Genomic DNA, 22422 nt, shown 5'->3' on the forward strand with positions numbered 1-22422 from the left:
TGGCTCGCCTTCTGTGGGTGTTTTGGGAGGACTCAGTGGAAGCAGATTTGACCCTAGCATGAAAAAAAAGGAAGAAAAAAGAGAAACATTTATCCAGCTGTCATCCACTAACATGGTGTAATTCGATGTACTTAAGAACAAAAATAATGGCAAGCAGTCCAGTTCTGCTGCATGGGAAGTACATGTAAATGCTGATACCACTGGATTATGTTCTGTCCTTGTCTGTCCTCTTGCACAAGTTATGATTCTTCACAATCCAAGTATGAGCCCATCCTGCTAATAGCATGTAATAATAATAATAACGATGATAACGATTACAACATATACTCTCAACAGTGCTGTTCTCACCATTCAGATTATTTCTTTGGTGGATATGCAAGAGCAAAGAACGTATAAATAACAAATATGTTTCTGTGGTGTTTGAGAAGCAAATTTGGCAGAGATGACTCTGAACTTCACTGAGTGTTCATGACCCTTAAAAAAAGTATTAGTGAATACTGAGCAGGAAGAGTTGCTGAATTCCTATCTTTTTAGTGAGAAGTTTAGAAATGGACACAGTAAAGAGTTGTTGTGAGAATATAGTGACAGCCATGAAGAGAAAGAAAGGAATTGCCTTCTACTTTCTGGAGAGTTACTTAGTTTTCATCGCAGTCAGATGTGAGAGTTTCATTGATGTGCCTTAATTGAAGTGAAAGTTGCACTGTCTTCCATGATAATTCAGTCATGTTGAAAGGTACTTGGTACCCCAAACACTTTGCTGATGTACTAAGTGAGAGAAATGAAAGCTGGGAGAAACAGTTTTACCTGATTTTTTGGAAAGGGTGGAGATAAAGCACCTGAGTGATACATCAAATACTGGGCTAGCAGCTTAAGAGCTGTGGGCCCCTCAGACTGTATTTATTTCCTTTGTTTACTTGTCCAACAACTCCTAACTTTTTTTTTTTCAATAGTGAAGGGCTAAATGATGGAGAAAAATGAAAAATACATTGGCTGCCCTGGCCATCTTACTGTCATAATTCTTAAAAAAGGGCCCCGAGCAGAAGTGAACTAAAGTGTCACTGGAAAAACAGACAGTGTACATGTTATGATCAGTGAAGAGAAACCTTTTAGAACTTGGTATTAAAAAATTCTCTTGTGTGCTTCCAGAAGGACTTGTCCTAAATGTCTCTGCTGGCTGTGTGTAGGTGTGTCCTTGGTAGTTCTGTGTCTCTGAGCACAGTAAGTGACATTTCATTCCCATCATCAAGCATCATTCAGGGTGTTTGCCATGAATCGTAGGTGACTTCATTTTATTTACAAAAGATTTGAAGTCATTGCTTGTTGGAGATAAACAGTAGGACAAAAAGATAAACTGGGAGGCTCAGTTACACAGTCTGGGCCCTTCTGTGGCTTTTTACACAGCCTAAAGAGTGCCAGGAGGAGGAGGAAAGGAAGTGAAGAAGGAGGCAGTCCAAGTGACAACATTCTAATGTGGTAGGAATACATTTTAAAACAGTGCTGTTGGAAAGGAGACAAGGTAAGCGGGTTGGGGAAGGAAAAAGTCCCTTTCCGTGTCCATGGAATGTTGACTGTAACCTGAACGGGCTTAATGGAAATGTACACACAGTACCTGTATAAACACAGAGTAAACAGTAGAAGGGACAATGCAGAGTTTAGTTGTTAACAAAGCAATAGAATATGTCCTGCCACTGCTGCTTAGTGCTTGCTGGGATAGTGACAAATTGTTGGCTTCACCTGCCGCAGATTGCACACATTACTGCAGGATGTGATCTCGAGCTTGCTGCAGGCTTGTGGGAACAGAGCTGTGCTTCAGGAGTGCAGCCTTAATCCACAGCCACACACCCCCTGAGCAGGCCATGTCCATGAGAAACATTTTGTTGTCTTCTGAACACCCTCTGGGCAGAATGATCATGCCTCAATCTTCTGGCTGGTAGGATCCTCCCTAGTGGACACTTTCCTTCACATCCAAAAGGAATGGATGGGCTGAGGAAAGGTAGACTCCTGGGTATGTGTTCATTGAAAGTGCAGGGAATTCATGGATCCCCCTATTTGGCAGCTCATTATTTACATTATACACTTATCAACAGCAAAATATCACACGTGTGAAAAGTAGAGCACGTAAAAAGTATTAAACATTAATGTGGACTTCAGGTAATATTACAGAAGGATCTTATGGAGCAACAGAGTCAGGTGAACTTACTCAACAAGAGAACAACTTCCATGGCAGAGGCTAAACATTCAGCAGTGAAACAATGTTTAATATTACACTTCAACAATACATTTCAATAATTACACTTCAATTTGGCAAGAAAGCTTTGTCCTGAGGGCAGAAATCACTGAAGAATTCAGTGACCTCAGCTGTACAATTAGGTAGTTCTGTAAAGGTAGGGGAGAGATATCTTCGTGGTCGCTTCACACACTGTACCCCTAAAATAATGCCTGGTGATGGTGGGATTCCCATCCTATAGCAGGGCTGAATATGTTTGAAGGACAAGCAGGCTTGTACGATCTGTAAGTGATAAGAAGAGGTTGCTGCAATCAGTGCTGGCAGCAAGTTTACATTCATCTGTATTGAGGAGAATGATAAGACCCCAAAGAGAAGAGTAAGTGGGTTCTTAAAACTGGATGTATACTATACAGTCCTGCTAAAATATAAAGTTCCTTAAGAAGGACTCTCTCCATCAATAATCTATTGTTAGTCTTATGCCAGATACGCTTATTGTAAGCTTAATCTTGGTTTAAACACTACATTAAAATATACATTAAGATCAGTGGTTGAGAATTATGAGGTTTCAAACAACACTAATTCTTATCTTCAGGTCAAAGCAATGCAGTGACCACTTTTCTGCCTGCCAGTTTTGCTACTCTATTTTCTGTGAGAAACTTTCCCTGTGTGTATATGCAATGGATGTCCTGTGTTTTCTGGAGGACAAGAAATAAAAGTATAGCCTTCATCACCCGTAGACTGATATCAATATCAATAATTGATTTGAAGGGGCTTTGAGTTTTAGAGGAGGTTGGAAATGACACATCATGTGTCGTATATAAGGTACAACTTCAGGAGATTCTGTATCTTTGAGTGCTCAGGAAGAAGAAAAAAGTGAGAGACGGCCTAGTTAGTACCAAAAAAATTATATATATAACTTGACTGGAAGGTTTACAGACCTGATAGAGCCAACCAACTTTCAAAAGTTACTAATGATTCATTTTAATTTTCAAAGGCTGGTCAATTTCTGCAGAACTGAAGCTTCTTTCAGTATTAGGAAATGCTTTCTAAGCAGGAATCCTCATTGTTCATAGATGTATGCCTTTTTTACTTTTATACTTTATTTTTTGACAGTGAGTTCCACAATTTGACAGTATTAGGTATTTTGTAATATAAATAATAATCTGAAGCCTTTCATTATTTCTTTGAAAGAATTGTTAATAAGCAGCATCAGAAGTAGTAATTAGGTTTGTCAAGTTACTGGCAACAGGGCAGAGCTCAGGCTAAATGAAGCAAAAAAAGAAAAAAAAGAAGAAAAACATCCTATGATCAGTTAAGGAAAATACCTCTGTGTCATAATGCAATGAACTGTAAATATGTATGGATATACCTGACCTTTGTGAGAGGCAATTAGAACTCCTCAGTTGCATGCTCCAACTGGTCATTAATGAATATTCTTCTTTAGTAAGTAACACAGTAGACTGCTTTTGCGGCAGAAGGGTTATTATCTGCACATCAATAGCTTAATTCCAGGGAGAGAAGTAATGTTTGTTTTTCTCAATCTGGGTAAATTGTGCTTAAAAGGCTTATATAGCTTCCTTCCCAAAACTCTGAGACTATTTGTGTAAATGCTAGTCATGAAGTCTGAGAAATGGAGCAGTGACCACATCTGTCTAGTGAATGGCTCAGTCCTATGATCTGTGCTGTTTCAAAATTAGCATCTCTTGGGACATGGTTGGCTTTTTGGAGGCATAAACTGTCTGAAAAGCTTCAACGCATATCAGCTCCACTTCTGAGTTACCATTTTGTCCCACAGCAGATCAAACACATTTTGTGTCTTTTAATGAAAGCACTTTTTATTTGTGATACTTTGGCTGCTCTGAACTGCCACATAGCCAATAGATTGGACAGTGTGTTAATAAACAAGTAAATGTTTCTTTGAAAGCTGAACTTCTTAAAAGTGAAGGAAAGTCAGTAAGTCAAACATGAAAAAAGGGAGAACAGTGATTTGAATGAGAGTGCAGTACAACTTATGTGGATTGATTCTTGGCCGTAATTCAGATTTCCTGTGTAACTGGGTACTGTGTAATTGTCTGCATCCCATTTTTCCTGTTTCTGCTGATCTCACTGATAGAGACACTGAAAAACCCAATACATTAATCTCTTGAAGGACCTTTGTCAGTGTGCAGTGCAGAGTGATGCAAGACTGATTCAGCACTAATAGCAGATGTTGTGATGAGCTGAGTCTTTGCATCTCTGAAGGGAAAAGAGTTGCACTTGTGGGAAATGAAGAACAGTAATAACCATCTTCCACCCTTCAAGCAAACAAAAACCCCACCTTGTTTTTAGGGCCAAAATATTCATGTGCAAAGCAAGAGTCACACCCCTCGCTTTGAAACAGAACATGGACACGAGTCTGAATCCCACATGTCTCAGATGAACATTTTAGCAGCTAAGCTGTTATTGTGAAGAGTGTGAGAGGGCTTCAACAAGAACCTGAGAATCTTTATCCAGCAAAGTTTTCATCTTAGTTGATGTAAGTCATGTTAAAATTTCAGTCAACAGTCATTAAAAAAAATCCAAACACCCCCCAAAAAAAGTCCTGATTTGTAATCAGGGTTCCAATTGCCATTGTTTTTCAATGGGAAATTTGAAAAAAAAATATGCAGGGCTGTGAAAAATAATACGTTTTAGTTTTTTCTAAAAAAAACTAAACTTGAACATTACTTGAACTCCATGATTTATATTTTTTGAGCTATATGTGATGGTGCTGACCTTTCAAACCAGGTAAAATAACTTGTCTTTCAGCTCTGTAATGTACTTGAGAGATGTGTGAAGGCTGTTGAGAGGAGGAACCACGCTAACCTTACTGTGGCTTTTGCAAGGAAATGCACTTGTTTGTGACCCCAGTATAAACCTGAGCATGCAGTGTCTGGACATGATGCAGTGAACAAGCTTGGACAGGAATTTATATCACAGTGGCCTCATTTTATATTCTTCATCTATGTTTGCACATTGTTTTTATTGATACAGAGGGGAGCTCAGTGAACAGCGTCATGGCTTCCTGTCCAAGAAAGGTTTTAAACCCACATTTTCTAGCATCAGATGTGTGGCTTATTCCCGTCCTGTTCTAAGCAGTGCAAAACAGTAAGGTCAGCTCTCTGCCCTACTGAAGAGACAGGATTGAGAAGGAAGTCATGTTGCTAATGAATAGATGTCATCCCAAGAGTACCCATGCTTGTCCTGTGACATCTGTAACAGAGGATGCTTTGACATGCTCTGGAGAGCTGCTCAATATTTATGGAGCTGGATTGGTGCAGAGTGAAATAGCAATGTGTCATCACTGGAAACTGAAACCCAGTGTGCTTGCCCTAAAAGGGCTTCAATGCAGGCAGTTACTGTACAGGCTTTCCCTGTGCTGTTTCTTTCAAGACTGCAGTCATCTTGAAAAACACCATATGAACCATGTCTTCATTTTCATGATCCGCTCAGCGATGAATATCTGGCATTTCTGCATGATCTTTGTAACACTAGTGTTAGATGCTTCTTTTTAGTGAGTTTTGCAACAAAGGCAGTGGTCTACAATGCTTGCTTGAATATGTTATGGCAGTCTTTGGATTGCAAATGCTTGTCCCACTGACATGGGATCCTGTAGAAGTGTCTGGTCTCAAAGAACAGCTTACCCAATGGATCAGGTCTCCCAGAATCTGCAGAAATGGCTTTTGGGATCAGCTGAGCTGTGCACACTTTGCTTTATTTTCCTTCATTTTTGATTGGTTCAGATGGTCCAAATATTTGCAGAACTCCATTAAGTCCTAGTTGGGATGAAGTCATAAGTTCCACTTTCCACCAAGTCATGGAGCCCGTCCAAATTAGTGTCAAAGCCTATATAATACCTTGGCTATATTGCAGGCTTGTATAGTATCAAGATCCTGTTTTCACAGCAGTTACATAGTTGTTACTTCAGTGAAGAATGATATGGCCCCTTATAAAGTGCACAAGCTGACGCCTGTTTTTTAATGTAATATTTACACTATTCAAGGAGCTAAAAGAAGGCTTTGCTTTAATAGATTCCTTCAGCTAATGTTTTTCCTTATACAGATGGGTTATTGTTTCCAGCTTTTGATACCTATGCAGCTTTATATATTAAAGGTCTATTTTTTTTTCTGTTGGTTGGTTTTTTGCCCTTCTCTCTGCTTCTGGAGCAAGGGAAAGGTTTTGCCAATACCTTCAAGTTGCCTTGAGGTTTTCTCTGAATATGTTAAAAAAAAAAAGCCAACAAAAGAGCAACCCAACAACCTGGTTTTGCACCCCACACCACAGATTTAATTGCTTTTTATTTTCAATTCATCTTCCCCTTCTTGACAGAAGGCCTGGTGCAGCAATCTTTTAGCATGGACAGAACTTACATAATTTAGCCAGTTAAATGTTTATTTGTTTTGGGTTTTTTTCCCCAGCTGCTCTGATGTTACAGGTGTCAACGTGACTCTCTGTTAAAATGTCACTCAGGAGATTTCTGTAAATAAGTCTAATGACTTCATGGGGCAGGAAAAAAATCTACACACTCAAGTATAAATAGCTTTCTGGGACTTCATATTGAAACAGAATGCCAGGTTTTATCCACATTATCATCTATCCTAGCAAAGTAAACCACACATTGACAACCATAAAATTCTGGTGTGAGCAGGGAGTGTGCAAGACCGCTGAGATTGAATGGACTCTTTTGCTTAATATGGTTCCAGACCAAAACAACTTCAGAAAGTGAAGATTGCTTACTGGGGTATCTGTTAAATTTTTTTTTTACCTCAGCAATGTACATCCTGAACTGATATAGTTCAGGAAAAAATCTTACACATTGTGTTCCACTGAAACAATTTTTTTCTCCGGTTTTATTTAAAAAAAATAAGACTTAGATTAAGATTTCAGACCAAGGACCTTGCCTCATTGTCAAGCTAATCATATATACAGATATAATTTAGGGCATCAGAATCTTCTTGTCATTGGTTCTGATTGTGAGATTTCTAGTGTTTTAGGTTCAGGTAGGAAATTGTTCAGAATTCTGATTTTTTTTTCTAGTGTATCTAACCTGATGCTTTTCAGTCTGCACGTTTAACGAAGATATCTAGAAATGTTATTTGTAGCATTCAAGCATTTATACTTATTTTTTCCCCCTAAAGAATCTTAAGGACAAGAAGTATTGTAGCTTATTTTGGAAGAGAAAGGATGAGTTCAGGCATTCCTTAATTTATGTGTGTTTCTTTCTTTATTCAGAATTCAGAATGAAGGCAGGAGAAATATAGAGAATACGTGTATTGACTGTTCTGACAGTGTTCTTCAGGTGTATTCTGCAGACTATTATAGTTGTCACTAGGACTTTTATCATTCTCTGCAGAGAAACATTTCAGAAGGTCACATGAGCACTCACTGCACTTCAGATGGGTGGCTCAGCCAGGTTCCCTGCAGAATGACCTTACTTCACACTTCTAGATAAGCTCCCAATTTCTGTTCTCTTTGAGGATGATAAGATTATCATATAAAAATAATGCTGGATGGATTTATCTGATGAATGTTTTAATTTACTTTTCCATTGTCAAGGTCATATATTGATTTTTGCAAGGGAGTTTAAGGTCTGCCAAGTGTGAAATTGTTGTCAGGGTTGTGGCTGCCACTAGATATTTTTCTGCACAGAAAAGGGCAGAAAAAGGCAGTCTACCAAAAACATGAGGTGTGGCCATTCTGACTGGCTGTTGGTAGGGACTTGCATATTTCTATAATGCTCTAGACATAAACATTTAACATAGATATGGGTCTGTCTGATTCCTGCTTATTGTGGCCAGGAAAGGGAAGTAAAGAAAATCAGCAGAACTTCTCAATTAATATGAGAAACATCACTTTGTTATTAATTGCACCATGTATTATCATGAGGTGGTACATGGTGTGTGCATAGTGTTTGTTGATATAGTTGGTGTCTCTTATCACTTTGCCAACCTTTTATACTTTTGGTACAGTAATATTCATCTGTATGATGCTTTGTTTAATTCTTCTGCTCTTCTAGCTGTTCAGTTGGGTGCAAGGGATTAATAAAGTCTTGTGACCTGACACTGACCTGACCTGTGTCTGCACTGCAGTCCTCCTCTAGATGAGGACAAAGCTGTTTTGTCAGTGTCATGAATGGAGATGTTCCTTCAGTTTGCGTGTTGAAAATCCAGTGGAAGACAGGGGAAGATCCAAATCTCAGTCATGACTTTGTTTTTAATTCAAAATAGGAAGATTTTGAGTTGTGCAGAATTGTTGTTGTGTGTTGGTATGTACCCTGGCAGGAAATTGTCTGGTACCAAGGTGTTTTCTGAATGTGGCTCAAAAACTGTTAGAGCTATTTCTTCTCATCTCTAAACCAAATAATGGAGGAATAGCTGAGGTACTCTGATAGGCCTATGCTTTTAATTTTGTTGTGTATATCTTCCAGGGTAGCTTTTCTAGTGTGAGTAAGCTTTCATACACAGAAAAGATTGGCAAGATCCACATTCTTCATACACCTTTGGTCATCCTTAGGATGAGTCAAGTGGTTCAATCTCTTACCATATGCTAGGAATGTTAGTGTTAGTTACTCTTGGTTTATAATGGGAGATGAGGATCTTGGAAAGCAATCCTCATGTTAACAATGACTTACACCTATGTAGAAATAAATAAATTCATTAGAAGGAAATCTAATTTCCTTTGAGCAGTCAAGGAACAAAAAAGAATTGGTTCCTGAGTCAGTGTCGGTCTTCTTTTAGAAGGTTGATTGAGATTAGCCTACTGAAGATGACTTCAGGTAGATTACATGGGAGGTAAGGAGATAAGGATCAATACTTCTCCTGCTGTAACTGAGGGGATGCTTTTGTGCTCCTTTGGATGTTCTGAGATTTTGCTTGGCTTTACATGATATGGTAGGATTAGGACAGGATTGAAGAGAGTATTTCAGTTGGAGGGACTGACAACAACTGCCTGACCAGTTCAGGACTGATCATATTAAAGCAAGTTGTTAAGGACATTGTCCAAATGCTTCTTAAATAATCAACAGTCCCGGGACATCAGCCACCTCTCTAGGGTGCCTTTTCCAGTGTCTGAACAACCTCTTGGTAAAGCAGTGCTTCCTAATGTCCAGGCTGAACCTCTTTTGGTTTATTACATCAAAATGATGCAGTCTTTATCTTCTTTTCAGGTTCCTATTTTTTCCTCCCCATAGCAGTTGTTAAACCTCTTTGTTGGTAAATTCCACCATCACTATAGCAGTAGAGAGACCAAATAATTTATAAGATCTGTCAGTATAAAGATACAAAATGTAAACCTGCTATCTGTAAATGGGCTGTCCTACTTGGAAACACAATATGTTTAAGGGACTGAGGTTTGCTGCTTAGATGCTAACAATAACTGTATCTCCATCAAACTTTATTTTTCTGTGTTCAATAATCTGAGCTGAAAGGGATTCTTTTTATCTGGCATACCATGGTGACAGTGCTGACTTTACACTTTCAGAAATGTTTGTAATAAATGCCACACGTCCATGTGCATTGTACAAGAATACAGGGGAGATAACACAATAAAGAGCAGGGCAATGAAGAATCCCAGATGGTTCTTGAGTGGCTTTCATCCTGTAAAGTCATGTTGTGTAACCTTGCCTAACTTTCTGTTTCAGGAACAAGAAGATCCTAATAAGCTTGCTACCAGCTGGCCCGACTACTACATTGACCGCATCAATTCCATGGCAGCAGTAAGTTACCTCTCCTGCTGAACAGGGAAGATTTCCTACCACAGGGATGTGTTTCTTTAGGGAGAAGTCCTCAAAGGAAAACAATGTTAGCCCAAAGGCATAATGATTTAAAATAGGGCTTCCAAAAGAAGAGTATGAGGATTAAGAAAGAGCCCTGCTCTAGCATTAGAAAGCACTATAAATATTTCCTTTTTTTATTTCTACAATACTGAGCACTGAAGGCAACCAAATTAGGGTCTGAAATGAAAATTGAAGAGAATATTTGATGAATCAGCAGAAAGCAACTACTTAAAAACTAGGTGAAGTTATATTTTGTTGTATGGTTTCAAGTTGATTTGTATCCAATCTACAAAATAACACTTGGTTTCTTAGTTTAGTAGAAGAATTAAAGAAAAGGTAGTTGTTTATATAAGACAATATCTAGTAATATAAGAGCACATAATTAAAAGAGCATAAGGCTGTAACACCTTAGACATAAGATACAAGCCAAGAAGGTATTTGAGGAAAACCTTTTTTAATTGTCCCTCTTCAATAGTTGTATACTGTGTCTCTTCCTCCGAAACATCCAGTTAGGCTGGTCACAGCAGAATCAGAGCATCTGTATATAGTGTTCACTGATCTCCTTTGATTTGATAGATTTTACATTTTTAAATTTGATTTTTTTCCTGAACTTGTAGTCAAATTTTTCCTCCAATTACTCGTGTTCAGTGTCTACTCAGCTGTAGTTGATGGTTGTGCAAAAATGATGATAAGAGTTCTGTTCCTAGCATCTTAGGTAGTACACCTTGCTTGTTTACCTATGCTTTTATTTTAGATTAATAAAGACTTCTCTTCGCTTTTTGTATTGTTATGAGCTATGAAATCATTTCATAAAACTAATGTCTTAATGGATGCTAAATGTGCAGTAATGATGTACTTCTCATGATAAAATATGTCTTGCTGAGTAAAACAACCGAAGATTTACAAGCTACAAAAAATCACTTTAGAGGATAGAAGAAAAGCTCCTTTCTACTGAGAGTCGTGAATAAACAAAACTATCACCTTCCTTCATGCTGTATTTTCATGGGGCAGAGTAAGGGAATAGAAAGAATATGGACTTATTTTTAGAAAAGACATTGAGCTTTAGTGACTGGCATGACACTCTGCTTTGATTTCCTGACTGAACAAATTTACTCTACTAGGGCCATTAAGGGGAAAAAAAAATTGGTATGAAACCTTGCAGTGTTACTGAGCCAAATACTTCTGGTAGGATTTGATCCAAGGCCTCTTGAATCTACTGAAGTTTTTCCATTGATTTCAGTGACTTTTGGGTTAGTCTTTAAATGATCTTGATGTAAACTTGGAGTGAATATGTATACACCACTGTTGCAAATCTGGAACAGCTCCATGAAATGAGACTATATTTTGGCCTATGTTTCTAATTTTAAACGTGTTTTAAGAGCACCAATAAACACCAGCCCTGGTAATGTTGGTTGCATGCCTGGATGCCAATGCCTGAATGATCGATAACCTTTTATTTGGCTTCAAGACTCGTGATTCACTCTTATGCTCAAGGTGTTGAGAAGACATGCTGGGGTTAAAATGCCTGCTTCTGATTTACCATTTGATTCCTTCATTTTTCAGCAGGTGAAACCAAGTTGACTCGATTTTGCTGAAATTGTATCAGCGGAAAACTGGAGTAATCCAGCTAAGAACCAGCTCCAACACACTTTAAAAGACATGTTCTGTTCATTATTATTTAGACCTCTGAGATTTCTAACTTTCAAACAGTTATTTTTGGGTCCCATATAATTTCAGTTCTAAATTTAGTGGTGGGTTTTTTGAATTTTTTTTAAACTGCTTCCAAGTGGAGTTGACTTTGTAGCTGTGAAAGAAAAACGTGTTTCATGTTGCTTCCTGACAACATCTAGTGTATTTCAGTTTGTCTCTTGGGCACAATCAGGTATTACAATATTTCAATTGGAAATATTGCAAGAAATACTGGAGTTGAAGTGGTAGTAATAATCACAGAAGTGTTAGTTTAAAATGCCTTAAATCCTGCTTTTAGTGAGATTTTATCTTTGCATCTCCTGTGGATTCTTCACATAAGAATCTTTTCATATTTGTCTTTCACATCCTTTTTTATGTCCTTTTGTTTAATTATGAAGTCCATTTTTAATATATAGCTTGGCAAGTATGTTCCTCCTACTCACTGAATGAGTGGAAATGGCACCTTTTTTGTGCTGATATCATTAGGTATCTTTCTGTGGATTTCAGTGGACCAGGGCTCCTGTGCTCAAGGATCACTTTCTCAGAAGCCCTGCTGTATCTGCCCTTCACAGATTATGTTTAAGAGCAATGTGGTGATTCCTGACATGTTTGACGTTCCCTACTTGTAACCTAAGACCACTCTGTTAGGAAGCACTTTAGGTCACAGATTCCTGATCCAGTTCAAAAAAACGTGCATTTTATGCACGGTTCTCTTCCCACAATTGTTTCTGTTGCTATGACTTCTCAGATTTTTACATATTTTAAACCAAATTCTCACAAGAACAAATGTCTAAAACTGTATCTCTTTACTAGTGTGTGATTCACAGCATGTGGAGGCACTGCCCCAGACCCCAGGTAGTCTGACTGGAAGGCAGTAGAACATTGGTACACTGTCTTCTGGACCAGTCATTAAGACAAAGGGACAGCTGCTAATCATGTTTAATTTAGAAAGTGAGGCCTCCAAATTTGTCTAGTGCCCTGATCTCTATGTGCTATAAATGATACTGGGGATAGGGACAGGGTGCCTGCCCACAATAGAAGACTGTTTCCATTATCAATGTCATTGTCATCTGCTGATTCATCAAAACACAGAAGTTTCTTTTCTTAAAAATAGAGCATCTGGCCTGTTATTATAACATGTAAAGAAATGTCCTTGTGCTCCTCCTGCCCTCCTTGCCCCTGACACTACTTGGTAGCACAAGTAAACACAGTTCACACTTCCCTGGGGAGGAAAAATTCTGACAGCACTGTGTTGCTTTATGATCTTTGCTGTGGATGCATTTTCACAGAGAGACTTTCAGGTGAGCAGTAGTTGAAAATCCAGCTTTTCTGGAGAGGTGGCTTGGTCAAGATTGTGAGATGGGTCAAGATTAATAAATACAGCTGTAACCAGGACCTTTTCCTTGACTCAGAAAACATTTATTTAACACAGAGCACCTTCACAGGAGGTTAAAAATATATATATCTTTCAGCAGAATTTAGCAGGTGGATGATAACTTTCTCCTCTAAATTAGATGACATATATGTTACTTTAACTTGCATAAAAGTTCAGTTGTTTAAAAATTACATCTATTCATAGTTTATTATTTATATTTTTTTCAAATTAATTTATTCTAATAATAATTTATTCTATTAGTTCAGCCTTAATGTAGTTAGAGATGTGGTGCACCTTGAATTTCAACTGACCATAATGACAAGTCAGAACATCCGGGTTGGTTTTTCACTCTTCATTCGTTTTGTATCTTATCTTTTTCATTTCACACATGTGAGGCTATGAAGTAAAATTAGGTCTGTTATACAGTGTATTGTTGATGATGGTTTATGCCTTTTCTTTCTTTTTTTCTCTCTCTCTTTTCCCCACATGCTGTCATCATGTATTTTCCTTCCTGGTAGTTTTGGAGAATGATTAGCCATTATAATAAGGTGTGGGAAAAATCAGTGTTTTTAAAAAAAAACTAAAATATTTCATTTTAAGTGGAGCCAAAATTTCAAAATGATTTCTTATCCTACCTGAAGTTTTATATATAGAATTCCACACAAATGATTGCTTTCACAAATTCTTGAATTTTTTTTAACTGGCAAATCAAGTAAATAGATGCTGTACTTTCCGAGGTGATACACTTGATCTGGAAAACTTCAAATATACTAAATATGCTTAGAAAAAAAGGGCCCTATGTATACACTATCTTTTAGGCACCAGAAAAGGACCTGGCACTTTTTTGCTTACCCTTCCTAGTATTTTGGTTAACTGATGGTAACTGTCTGCCTCCTGAGCCCAGCAGATGTTAGTCCTCGAGTGCAGTTTGTTCTTCAGGAAAGCAATTCATCAGTCAGCCACGTGAATGAAATCCAAACTCAAATAATGACAGTTTCCTCCCTTCTGTCTCCCAGGCACAGTTATGTTTTTTATAACTCTTGCTGAGAAAGCCATTTCACAATGCAAACCCAGTTTCTTTAGTGAGGACATGAGGATTTGAATTCCTGGCCATTCACAAGAGTGAGAAATGAAGGGCTCTTGGCTGCCTGCAGCTTTAGAAAAGGGGTTTTCCATAATCACCCTCTGTTGTAAAGGCAGGATTATTTGTATTTGTTTCATTTGGAAATGGGCCTTTTTCACTCTGAATGAAGTACTGTTGAGTGCCTTCCTACCATCCATTTGCTTTCCCCCCAAAATGGCTCAGAGGAGAAATTAAGCCATTGGAGGAACGGGAACTTTTCAAAGGAGCATTTACGGGCCAAAGGAAAGATGACCAGATGGGCTGTCACCCAAGAAAATACAAATCAAGCCCCAAATCACACCCGAGGACTTTGCCATCCATAATGCTTGTTCAGGATTTCTGTTTATTTTTCGAAGAGGGAGATCATATATGGCTTGGCTTAAGAATTTCAATTTATGTTTCTGGCTGTCGGGGGATGCTGGCAAAAGATAAAACATTATCAGCTCATTTTCCATCAGTAGCGCTCTGTCATTCCATTAGGGCAGGAAATAGCTTGCTCTGTGACTGAGTGAATTTGACTTTAGCGTGGCTCAGAGAGAGGAGCCCTAGAGTTAAACACATCTCCCCATGCCAGCTGTTCAGCATAAGACAGCAATGGCGTGCAGCCAAGTGACCACCCTCAGGATCCGACACGTGCTGGCATCACGTGCCTTGCAAAACCAGTGGGAGCCCTTCCAGGGGAAGTGAGGTGTTGGGATGGTGGCAAGGATGGAGAAGGTTAAAGGAGGTTCTGGTGAGACAAAGGTTTTCTTTGGTGCTTGCTAAACAGTAAAATAAAGACTGAAATATTTTGCTGTGGTAGGCCATAATTGTAGCGACTCATATTCCACCACAGAGAGGTACGATATCAGATCCCTGATAGATGATACTCGTTTAATTGGGTTATTCATTTGAGAAGAGGTTCAGAGCTGCTTTCCAGATACCACTGAGTGATATCCACAAGAAGTCCTGCCAAAAAGAGAGTCATTTATCCTCTCCTTTTACAGCTTGACTGACTAAGAAGACATAGCTATAGGCTAAGAATTTCCAGCATTAAGTCTTGACTTTTTCAAAAGACACACGTGGGACTTGTGAGCCTGAGTGATATATGCAAAGGGCATTGCAGAGTCTTGCTTCACATGACAAGGTTGCAGTGGTGCTGAGTGTAGATCTGGAACCCTAATTTTCCACTGATATACTGCTTTTTTAAGGGCTTTGTCTGACTTTGAGAACCATAATTTTTTGCGTGTATTCTACTCATTGTCTCTCAGCTTAATTTACACTCTCCCACTGCAACTTCAGTTCCAGTTGACTGCAAGCTCTAGTGTTTGCAAGCTGCATATGGGGGGGAGATCTAAGCTCTGTGTGTTTCAGTTTACTTGTTAAAAAAAAAGGGATGGATATTCTTATGATGCTCTAGCTTTTTGCAGTAAATGTTCCTAATTAATAAGGGCAAAGTGTATAGGGAACACCAGTATCTTAAAACAGGTGATATACTTTGCACGGGGAGGAAAGGTCAAACTTGTATGTACAGAAAATGTAACTCAGGGTACTTGCAGGCTTTCTAGTCACTTGAAGATTTTATGCTTTGAAACCTGACACATAAGTCTGGTTTGGGGTTTTTTTCCCCTCCACCCCAAATCCCTTCAGTCATGTCACTCTAATAAAAGATATTGCCTCTCCCTACAAACTTTGCCTCACATATCCATAGATCAACAGCAGATTGCTGTTCCAAATTAGATACAGTTTTCTGCGGGCATACTGGCAACTGTGATTTTTGGGGGGTAATCTGAGAACCCTAGTTTAGCCAGTGTGGCAAAGTGATATGCTGCTGCCAGTCCACATGAACAGCCTCATCTGGATTCAGTTTTGTAGCTGAGGCACTGCTTTCCTAGTGAGAGGTCAGCAGGCACCTCTGCATGTGTTGACGGGATAATTGTTTTTCATAATTCCTGGACTGTCTCTTAGCTTCCACGCAGCTCAGGCTTTCCTAATTGCCACCTTCTTTTGTGACCAGATGCAGACTCTGTATGCTTTCGATGAAGAAGAAACAGAAATGAAAAATAAAATAGTTGAAGACTTGAAGACAGCTCTGCGGACGCAGCCTATGAGGTAATGCTGTTTGCCTTTCATCGCGATTCGCTGCCTCCACATGGTCACATCTGACACTGCCAGCAGTGGCAAGGACAGAAACCTCATTGTCCCACCTCACACAAGCCTCTCTGAGGTTTCAGACAGTCCTCAGAGAGTCCTACAGTCCCTGGTCTGGGCCTGCTTAGCTGGCAGGCTAGCTAATTTCACACTAATGCTGAAACATGTAGTTTCAGGGAAATAAAAGACAAAGTCTACTGTGAAAAATCTGTGGCAGATATTTGCAAACACAGGTAATGACTATGCAGATCAGATTTTAGTCTTCACAGCCCCCTGCACATCTCATGTAATTTGATTCACTTTGGGCTAAGTCTCAGCCTCTACTCTGAACTTTGAATTTAAGCTTCCCCTTATCTTTAGTAATGTGAACTGTTTAGTACAAAGCAGCTAATCCATCTGACATCACCTGGTTTGGCATTCTTCCCATTCATTCTGTGTTGTAACCGTGGTACAGAAAAATGTAAAGAGACTTTATTGTGTACTGTCTTTGAAGGTTATGTCATCTTTCTTTTTCTGGGAACAAAGCTCTGAACAATAGCAAACTAACTAGCATAGAAACCTTCTCAATTTAACACTTGGAAGAGCAGTGGGGAGAAACAATAACTTTAGTTGATATGATTTCAGGAAACACTCAATCAAAAAAATTCGGAATGATTTTTATATTGGCCAAATACTTTTGTACCCACACCATGCTGAAGTCATAGTTTCAGAGAACTTCAGTAATGCCTAACCAAATACAGCTCTCTTTTGGGGAGGGGATCCTAACCAAGCAAATGAAATAAATAAATAAAAGCAACCCAGAAAATAATCTCAAAGAATTTACATTGCAGTTACTTTGACTTGAAGTGAAGATTTTTTGGGACTTCTTGCAGAGCTATGTGCTGATTGTGCTTCTCCCTTTCATAATCTTTAAAAAATTGACTGCATGCAGCTTCTCTGGTTTTTACCTCCTGTTTATTTCCGGTTCTGATGGGCTTTAAGAGAGCAAAAAATCATATTCTGGTGCTCTTTAAGCATAAAGATTTATCAGGCTTTGGTAATTTTACATGTAGGTAGAGTGAATGCTTTTAACGTGGAAGCAGAGAAGTGGTAGCCTATACTGAGACCTAAGTCAAGAGTGACTGTTTGATGCTGTCTATCACTGTCCTAAAACAGAGAACACAGTAAAATGCAGCTGGACTCTATGTTAAAATGGAAGCTGAGGCAACTGTTGAACTCCCAACTCTCTCCAGGCTTTTAAACCAAAGTCCTGTGCAGCTGGAACTTGATATAGCAAAACTGTTCCATTAAGGTGGAGCTGGTTTAATGATTGCTCTGTGAAGGTGACAGCTTTCATTGAATGTAGTCACAGCAGCAAGGCCTCTTTGCTTTGTCCAGCTGAAACACTTTGGTGGCCACTATTGGATGTTCTGCTGTGTCATTTTGAATAGACAGCCCAAACTCCTTGTTGAGGACAAAGCAATAGAGAAGAAAGAGAAATGAGCATTTGAGCAGATTCTTTTGCTCAAAGCCTTGCAAGATTTTTCTTCTCCAACCTGTATTGCATCTGCTGGATGCCCTTGACAGCAGCCTGTTGCTTCATCTGTTTGTAATAACCCTGACAAGCACAAGCATCAGTAGAAGCATCTATAGGCTGCCCTATAAAGTCTTCTCAATTGCTGGCGATGGTTGTGGGGCTTTAAAAAAAAAAAACAGTTAAGCCAAGCCAAATTTTGAGTTAAGTCCTGTGTCTCAACTAATTTCCAGCGACTCAATTCATTAGCTGCCAAATGGGCTGCATGCCAGTGCCTGATCAAAAAGCCAATTTCTTCTTGATGGAAAGGTTGCAGTAGAGAGGCCCTCAGCTCCATCAAATCCCTCTCATAAGCAGTATGATACCTCAGCCTTCAAAATACTAGTCTTTCTAGTTTAATTTGGATATCAAATCCTGTTTTCTTTGCCACTTCTATTCATCAGGCCTCTGAAGAAAATAGAGACTTAAATTCACACAGGATGAACTGTCTGGAATCCCTTTGTGATAGCAGGTTACAGAGGGGCTCTGATGGCTTAGCAATAGGCTCCTCTGCTTGAATTCTCTGATCCAGAGGGATCAAAAGAAGAAAAATACATGCATTTGCCTCTTTGTTTTATTTTACTGTAAACTGTGTCTCTTCTAGTAGATAATGCAGAGTAATTTCTAAGCTCTGTCTCTATTCCAACCCACCAGTTCTAACAGTTAAAAATAAAGCAGACCTATCCAAACTCAAGTTCCTATCCTCTTTGTAGAAAATGGGATAGGAGTATTCCTGGGGCAGTCTGTGGTCCCCTTTGAGCAAGTGCACCTTGTTTGGTATCTAGAAGCTGCCCAAAAATAATAAAGCCAGGTTATGTCCTAGTGGGTTATGTCCTATCCCAGCCAGGTTATATCCTATCCCAGCCACAGAGAACAGAAATGCTACATCTGCATCTTGTAAAGAAACACATTTTCTCACAGGTTTGTAAAAACTCAGAACTATAAACAATTGTGATGACAAACTGTTGGACAGAAGCAGTGGGAGAAGAGCTTTTCATTTGGTATTTTAGTGCCCCAAAATGGAAGTTCAGAAGTGCAGCAAAAGCAAAAACTTAAAAGGGACTGGGAAAAAAATTGCTTTTTGGAGTCCTTGAAAAATACCTTCTTTAGTCTGAGCCATCACTCATTCCTTTTACTGTCTGCATTTCTCCTTTTGTTTTATTCAGATTTACCTCCTGCTATGTTTTGTTTGATGTCGCAATATTGCATCCAGGTGCATAATGAAGAAGATCATTTATGCAACTAGCAAGCAAAATCCATGATGCTGAATTTTTCAGCAGTTCAGTAGTTATCAGGATTATGTGTGCCCCCTGGTTCAAAAACTAATGCTGTAGGGAAGTGTAGCCTTGCCTGTTAACAGGGTGGGAACATCCTGCTCTCTGCACACCCACAGCATATGATCTTTTTGTCTTTCTTGAGCTGGATCAAGTCTTAGAGGGAAGCTGTACCCCCAACACTTGGAATCCATCAGTGGGTCAGTTCCTCTTTGGCCACCACATCTGTATTTGGATGAAAGGTTTATTATTAGAGCTAGCTAACTCATTCTGATCAGCACTCTCTAAAACTTGAAAGGCAAAGAGGTGCCCTGCCTTTTAAAGTGTGCTAAACTGGTCAAGTGAGAGTCTGAGGTGAGGTTAGACTTTAATTTGCTTGTTTAGCACCTATTAAAACACACTCTGCTTTATTTGCATTTCAGTATTTGAATGTGTTAGCCAGAATGCATTGGCGTATATGTTTAACTTTACACCTCCCAGTCTAGAACAAGACCTTACTTTGCAGCACAGAGGCTGGGTAGGACAGGAGTTAGTTACACATGTGCTGTGTACTGTGTGCAAGAAGGTTCTTGACTTGTATAAGTTGCCTTTGCTTTTGCACATACACACAGATACCTGCATAGAGGCAGACAGATGCACCAACACAAACAGTGTGAGGATTGTGGCTCTCAGGCTGTCGGCTAAACTCCCACTTCTTTTTCTACCTTCTATAGACACATACTCACACACCTCCCCACACCAAGCAAATCCTCATACTGAGTGTGTCTGTTGGGCCAGGAACTGCTTTTGCCATTTTTTTTTGCCTCCCCCAGCATGGTTTCTGGCTTTTCTGGAGAATAAGGAGCTAAGTGTTTGGAAAAAGGAAGATGAAAATCATAATTTGATTGCAGCTGAAATAGAAGGGTACTTTCTTGCTATTGAGTAACACGCCTCACTGTTTGCTCTCTGGGCTAGGAATAGTACAGGAAAGTCCCAACATTGTTTTAAATTATGTCATTAATCAAGTTTTGTCACACACACCGCTTTCCAGCGCATGCCTTCTTTTTGCAATGACCTCATCCTAACAGTCCTAGAAAAATTGCACTGCCAGTGAATTTAGTGAGAGTTTGTACTTAATTGGGACAATGTAACTTTTGTGCATTTACCATTTTTTTTCACATGGTCATCAGGGCAGGTGAAAATACATGAAAATTGTAGTGCCTTGCTTCTCTTGTCATAAGCTTGTGTGTTCAATCCCAAAGTGCATTTAGGACACCTTTTACTCTGCTGCTTCTTAGGCTGTTTCCATCAGTATTGCTCTGTAACTTCAGAAACATATTCATCTTAAGTCTTCCCTCAGCCCTGGAAGTTAAAAAAAAACAGGGAAAAAAATTGTGCCTTTCCCCCAACCCCCAAAAGACAGAGGGAACAGATAAAGCATAGAATGGAACTTTGAAGGTAAGGAGGACAATTTAAAGTAGCCCCTCCATAGCAGAGACAACAGGAACTCCACTCTTTATAGGCCCAGGGAATTGATAAGAACTCATTTGCATTGTTGTTCAGTAACATGCTGTTTGTGCTTATTTTTTTTTTCCTTTGCAAATAAATCCTTTGCAGCAACTCTTCTAGCTATGAATGCACTTGTTTCAGTCTTTGTCAAGCTAGCAGCAAATGCATTGCAGAAACTTAACTGAATCTGAATCTTTCTGTAATCAGTTTGAATAACAAACTGCTTTGGGTGACTTCCTGGTGCGCAATGTCAATGCTGCTCTTGAGCCTGGAGAGAGAGAGAGGGTCTTTTACTCCTATGATTTGTTAGAGTAGACAAAGTGATGCATCCAGAGAATGTGCAGTCAGACCTTGCAAACTTGGCAGATTGTCTTAGCAGGGTTCAGTTTAATCATGTTTTCGTTTTTGGTGTGCATATGTTCCTATGTGTGCCCTTACTCTGATAGTCACTTTGAAATTCAGTTTTGAACAAAAGCCAAACATCAGACCAAAACTTTGTTGAATGCACCAGGCTTTTCCATCTTTTTGGTCAAATTGCTGGCTCACATAAACTGAAATTTGGCAAATCTGTCAGCATAGTGAGTGTAACTTTCAAGTAGGCTCTGAAAATTCCTTTGTGGTGTGGAGTGTAACCATCAAAAGACCATACATATGTTGAATCCATGTTATCCAGAGAAACAGAAGTATGGTTTGGGTTTCTCTTGTTGGTACCAGGACATGAATGGAGACCAGTGAAATTTGGTATTTGAGTATGGTGCTTCCATTATTACTGATTATAAGTAACAGCATCTCATGGACACAAAAAGAAAGATGGTACATTAGGGAAGAAGAGGGACTGGGTAAAAGTGCAATGACACAGAATTTTGATACTTTTAATTTGTTACACAATTGGCAACTGTTAGCAACCTTTTCAATTGCTTGAAGTGTCTTTCTATATTATGCCGTTCAAAGTGTGGCCATGGACAAATCATTGCTGGTGTACATTTTTATAGACTAAAAATTCAAGTGTGATGCACATGGTTTTGCATTCAGACATTCCAAAAACTGTACCTACCTGAGCAACATGTTAGAGGAGGCAAACAGTGTAGAGTCTAGGGGAATTATTTGCAGCCCTTTCCATGTCTTTGAATCCCCATTTTAATACTAGGAACTTCAAACAAAACATTGCTAGAATGATTGGTTTGAACTAACTTATCTAATTCTATCCTTTTCTGGTAATTTTTCTAAAGGGCTGTTTGCATGGTCTAAATTGACCCATCTGGATTTTTTAACCCTGGTTTTCAACAAAAGCAGAGGAGCATTACCATTTACAGAAGAACATGCCCCTTTTAAATATAACATGTTCCTACACATATGTCATGAGATTGGAGTGTGAAGGCAGTATGGGTGATTAGACAGAGTGGGAATGAGTTCCCCTTTGTCAGTGTGCCCAAATCCTGGAGGTGGAACCTATAAGCAGCATTGTCTGAAAGTTAGAGCTAAGCCTAAAAATTGTTTTCAAGGTAATCTGAACTCATAACTGAAAGTGTGGTGACAAGTCTGTGTGTTGGGTGTATTAGCACATATGTAAGATGGAACAATTCAAAAGAATCCCTTCAGCCTTGAAAATGCAGCAGCTGTTGAGGTGAACCACAGCAGTGTTTGGTGGTAACTGCAACAAAGAACACAGAGACCAAACAGAAGTGTAAGATGATAGCATATAATTACCCTGAAACTATGTAACACACCATTATTAGCTGCAATGTTTTCTCTCTTGGTTTGTTTGCTTTGTT

General features: G+C 39.1%; 1 protein-coding gene across 3 annotated transcripts in view; it reads left to right on the top strand.

Moving 5' to 3' along the window:
* The window catches only part of DAAM2 (dishevelled associated activator of morphogenesis 2), a 202516-nt gene that overhangs the window by 114917 nt on the left and 65177 nt on the right, over positions 1 to 22422 (top strand). For all 3 annotated transcript variants that reach the window (XM_077175812.1, XM_054629765.2, XM_054629764.2), the window contains 2 exons: positions 9885 to 9959; positions 16203 to 16297. In XM_077175812.1, coding sequence (XP_077031927.1) covers positions 9885 to 9959; positions 16203 to 16297 — 170 coding nt within the window. The remainder of the gene's footprint in view (positions 1 to 9884; positions 9960 to 16202; positions 16298 to 22422) is intronic.

Source organism: Agelaius phoeniceus, chromosome 3, assembly GCF_051311805.1.
Source record: "Agelaius phoeniceus isolate bAgePho1 chromosome 3, bAgePho1.hap1, whole genome shotgun sequence".
Lineage (NCBI taxonomy): Eukaryota > Metazoa > Chordata > Aves > Passeriformes > Icteridae > Agelaius > Agelaius phoeniceus.